We start from the raw sequence: 4,626 nt of genomic DNA on the forward strand, positions 1-4,626 counted from the left end.
AATTTGTACCACCTTTAAGGTTTGTAAATGCTATATGTAGCACTGACTAGCCTAGCAGTGTAATAAAACTAAACTGTTTAAATATCTAACATTAGTGTACTGTATTAATGTGAAGTGATTTGGAGCAGCAGTATCTTATAATCTATGTGCTGAGACAGAAAGCAATTTCAGTGACTGACACGGAGGCATTCTGTGGGTAGAAACAAGAAAAGACTGACATAACAGCTGCGTCTGAAATGTAATAAACACTGCCTACTCATACAGCATTCTGATGCAGGAAGGCAGTCAGCCAATGTCCGAATCTAAAGCTCGTATAAAACGCTGCCTGACAGATCCACTGACAGAGTGGCCTTCTAAGTCACTGACTTATGAGACAGTGCAGACAGCAAGGCATCGAGCCATATGGAGTTACAGGTTTCCAGAGGAAGGGTTAAGAAACACTGATCTAGACTACTGCGAAGCTCGTCTAGTTAGCCATTTAGCGGACACAGCTGGGCTAGTTAGTGCTAGCGGTGGCAAACCCAAAAGGTGGTAGAGCTTCGTTCAACAGCTAAGTTTCCATAAATACTTCTGTTTCAAAAATATATAGCTATTTTACACAGAGTGACACAGGACCCTGAATGTGTGTTACATGAATAAATGTGATAAACATTGCTTATAATGTCGGACAAGCCAGCACAATCCTCTCTGGCGGTTCTACAATGAGTACGGCGTGCTCCACCATGTTCAATGTAGATCATCACAGCTCTCAGAGTGAGCGTGGCTATGTGTTCAGAAGACCTGTGACTCCAAACCAGCTGACCAATAGAAAGTGCAAGTGGCCTCTTCAAAGACCTGTAGCCTGTTAAAAGTGCCAAAAGTCAAAAGCAAAAGAGTGAGTCCAGAAGCAAAAACATATTTCAGCTAAGTCAGCAAATGATTTAATTTAAAAATTAACAACTGTCAAAATTAGTAATACATACCAAAACAAATACAAAATAAATAAGTAAATAAATAAACATTCACTAATTTCAAATATTCCTGAATGTAGCACAGAGCTGTATTCTGTTTTGACTGCGAATCCAGAATAGTCATCGGCCTAAATCACAGTAGAAGTTCACAGGGAGAAAATAACAAGAAAATAAAATGGGTAAAAAGAATAAAAAGAATAAGAGAAGGCCTTCTACGAACAAAAACCAAACATATACCAGCGGCTTCTCTCACACAAACATCATCAAAACAATACACTGACCCGCAAAACACACCACCACCACACTATCTAACTGCTGTAATCCACAAACAGAGATACTTAAGCATCACTGGGCATGAAAGTTTCCTCAATATAAGGACTTGTTAGCATGACAATAACAACAGAACTGTTTGTAGCTTGTTTAATTCATAAATATATCTCCATGGTCTAACTTACAGTGACTTTGCTCTTCTTTTAAGCCACTGCTGAGTTGTGAGATTCACAGTGGGCCTCCTAGTGGCGGGTATGTATGGCTCGAATGTTTTTTCAGCCTTTCTTTACCTGGCTGTTCCGATTTTCTAAATGATGAACAGAGTTTCTGTCCTATCCGACTCTTACAAACCTAGATTCCATAATATCCGGCCCAGCTTTGCCTTTATTTTTGTTTTCCCTACTGGTTTACCTTCCTCATGTTTCTGGCTGTGTGCTTCTCTTTGTTTTGGTTTTCTGGCTCAGCCCTTGCTTTTCCCTTTAGTCAAGCCTGAAGTGTTTGTTCCTTGTTCATTTTTCCCAGTATTCATGTCCCTTGCATTTGTCTTGCTCTTTGAATGGCTTTGTTGTTGTTGTTGTTGTTGTTGTTGTTGTTGTTGTAGCCCTGTTAGTGCTGTTAGCTTCTTTGCAGTTTTTTCCCTGGCTTCTTTATTTCTTCCTTAGACTGCATTTTTGTGATCATGGCTCTTAATAAAACACTTGTATCCTGCTTCTCAAGTGTGTTCAGTGTTACAGAGTAGTCCATAGCAATGTTTCATTTCAAGATCAATTTGAAAGCAGGATGGAGACATGTCCAAATTACGCAACATCAGATCAATTGCAAATGAGTGAGATCTGATATCAAAGCTGATTCTCCAGTTCTCAGATTTAATTCAAATCTTGTAAACTTGCTAACCTTAGCTGTTAGCACACCACACTGCAAAGGATGTGATGTTGTTTGGTCCATATCCAGTAAAAACAGTGTACAATAAAAAGCTCTTCACATTCAGTTGAAACAAGTCTAATCATATATTACGTTTTTTTTACATTCATCTTTTTTTAGCATTTGAAATGTGATTTGGTTTCTTTTACATTTGAATTAACCCTGTTGATTTTAACTCCATTCACCTACTTATAGAAACTCAGTTAACTCAGTATGGTTAAACCATACTGTGGGAATATATCATCACAATATGTAAAGATATAGAATCATTTAAGTTTTGGTGGATTTAAGTAGGCTAGCAAATGCTTGATTACCATTAGACTCCATATTCCAGCATAGAAAGATGGTACAGAACAAAAAAATACATTAATGGAAAGTGATAAAATGTAAATAAATAGAAAACAAACGAGCTTCAGCCACACAAATTAATATTGTAATGTTTCTGTATTGTTTACAGTCAGACTCTCAGTTACAGTTGTTTCCTTTGACGAGGAAGAAACCTCCAATAGCGACTCCCAGCAGTCCTGCAGCCAGACCCGCTCCACAGTACACAGTCAGACCCACACTGGGCAGAGCCACCTGCACATCTGTACAACAAGCACACATAAAAATAAGTCTGTATATTCTACTTATTCAGGTTGTTTACTCATAAAAAACATGTATAATACTGATTTTGAATATACACTCTTGGGCTAAAAAAAATGTGCCAAGTGTCACACATTCTCCAAACCCCCTTGTAGATTCGGACTCCATCTCCCAGAATCCTCTGGGAAGTCACATGACATCTCACCTGACTCCACGCTCCTATCAGCGCTCCAGGTCTCTGGAGTTTTGATGTGAATCACCTGTGTTGTGTGTCATATGATACACTTAGTGTAGTATATAAGCCCGGGCTTTAGCTTAGTAAAGTTGCGAGGTATTGTATTCACATTTGTGATCTACTGAGTGTTTATCTATTGTTGTGTATTTCGTGTATGACCTTTGCCTTCCGTTTCCGTGACTCTGCCCTTTGGATTTGTCTGCATTGTTTCTGATTTTGGATTTTGACCATTTGCCTGCACCTTCGACCACGCTCCTGCTTTTCCCTTTTTTGGACTGATGCATTGTCTGATCTTTGTCTGTGTGTGTTTCGTGTGCCTTCTGGATCTGAACACTGCCTGGTTATCGACGACGACTTTGAACTTTGTTTCTATCAGTAAAGCTCTTTCTGTAAGTTACATCTGCGAGCGTCTGACGTTGCTTGAAACACCAAGCCCACAATGGCAGAACATTAAGCTTTTAATGGTCTTAACAACACATTATTAAACAAATATATAAAGTAACTCAGTATGAGACAGCCAAACCAATCAGTAAAAAATATTATATTTTGGCCTTGGCACATTTTATGCCCAGGAGAAATTATTTTTATTTTATTTTTATTATAGACTTGTTGAGATTACATCAGTTTAAAATAATTTTACTCTAATGTGTGTAGTTAATTTTTGAATGCCAATCTTGATGTCTGAACATGGCGCAATGTACCTATAACCAGCGTTCACTGTTACTGATTAAAAATCAGGTCTATAAGCAGGTTTAAATCTCACCCCACGTTTTGGTCAGTGGTCTGTCCAGGGCCGTGTGCTCCACAGTGCAGGTGTAGATGTCGCTCTTCTCTGGAGTGAAGCTCAGACGAGAGACCAGCTTGAAGGTTCCATCATCAGTAACGTGATATCTGCTGAGGGTCGCTTCACTCGTCACATTGACGTTGTTCTTAGTCCACGACACTTTGACATGTGAAGGGTAGAATCCAGTGATGTAACAGATGAGGGTGTTTTCAGTGCCCAGCTGCACACTGTACTCAGGGTAGATGGAACTTTGGGGGGCATCTGTGGATGAAGTCGTTCATCTGTTAGACTGTAAAATGGAGTAGAACTTTCTCAAATGATTAATGATGTATTGATATATTTTTGATAAAGGTTTTCTATGTGTTTCCAATATATGTATTATTTATTTGTGAATGACTGTGTGCTGCAGTGACGCTCGTGTCTTACCTTTTGGTTCTGCCGGGTGATTGTAAGCTTTTACACAAGCAGCCAAGTTTTGTTTACAGATTTCCACATTAATTACAGCCGCCTCATAGGATCCTTCTGGAAAGCAAAAAGGTTCTGCAAACTCTGGCAGGGTCATCACTGCTTTCCCCTGACTGAAGTCAGCGTGCCACATTTCTTCTCCGTCCAGTCCAAACAGGTCCTCTGTCTCTGTATCAGAGCACAGGAGTAGGTAGGTGTCCTTGTGCTGAACTGAGGAAAGAAGGAGAAAAGAACATCAGTACACACATTCACACACACTGGTTTACTGGTTTAACCCTTTATTGACACAGAAAAAGAAAACTATTCATCCCTGTGAATCTTTTCTCTTTCAGCACCATGATCTATTTTTCTATTAGATCTGTCAAACGTTTGCAACGCATTACTATGGAACATATCAATAAATATTCACCAGGTTC

The 4,626-nt window shown here is 39.3% G+C and overlaps 1 protein-coding gene across 1 annotated transcript; it reads right to left on the bottom strand.

Annotated features, from left to right (window-relative positions):
- Nucleotides 1-2,472: 2,472 nt before the first annotated feature.
- On the bottom strand, nucleotides 2,473-4,421 carry LOC118801638 (H-2 class II histocompatibility antigen, A-B alpha chain-like; the record flags this gene model as incomplete). Its single annotated transcript, XM_036562002.1, has 3 exons — nucleotides 2,473-2,728; nucleotides 3,725-4,006; nucleotides 4,172-4,421. Coding segments are annotated over 3 exons (654 nt in total), but the record flags the coding sequence as incomplete, so codon positions are not given.
- Nucleotides 4,422-4,626: the final 205 nt, after the last annotated feature.

Source organism: Colossoma macropomum, unplaced genomic scaffold (assembly GCF_904425465.1).
Source record: "Colossoma macropomum unplaced genomic scaffold, Colossoma_macropomum, whole genome shotgun sequence".
In the NCBI taxonomy this organism is placed as follows: Eukaryota; Metazoa; Chordata; class Actinopteri; order Characiformes; family Serrasalmidae; genus Colossoma; species Colossoma macropomum.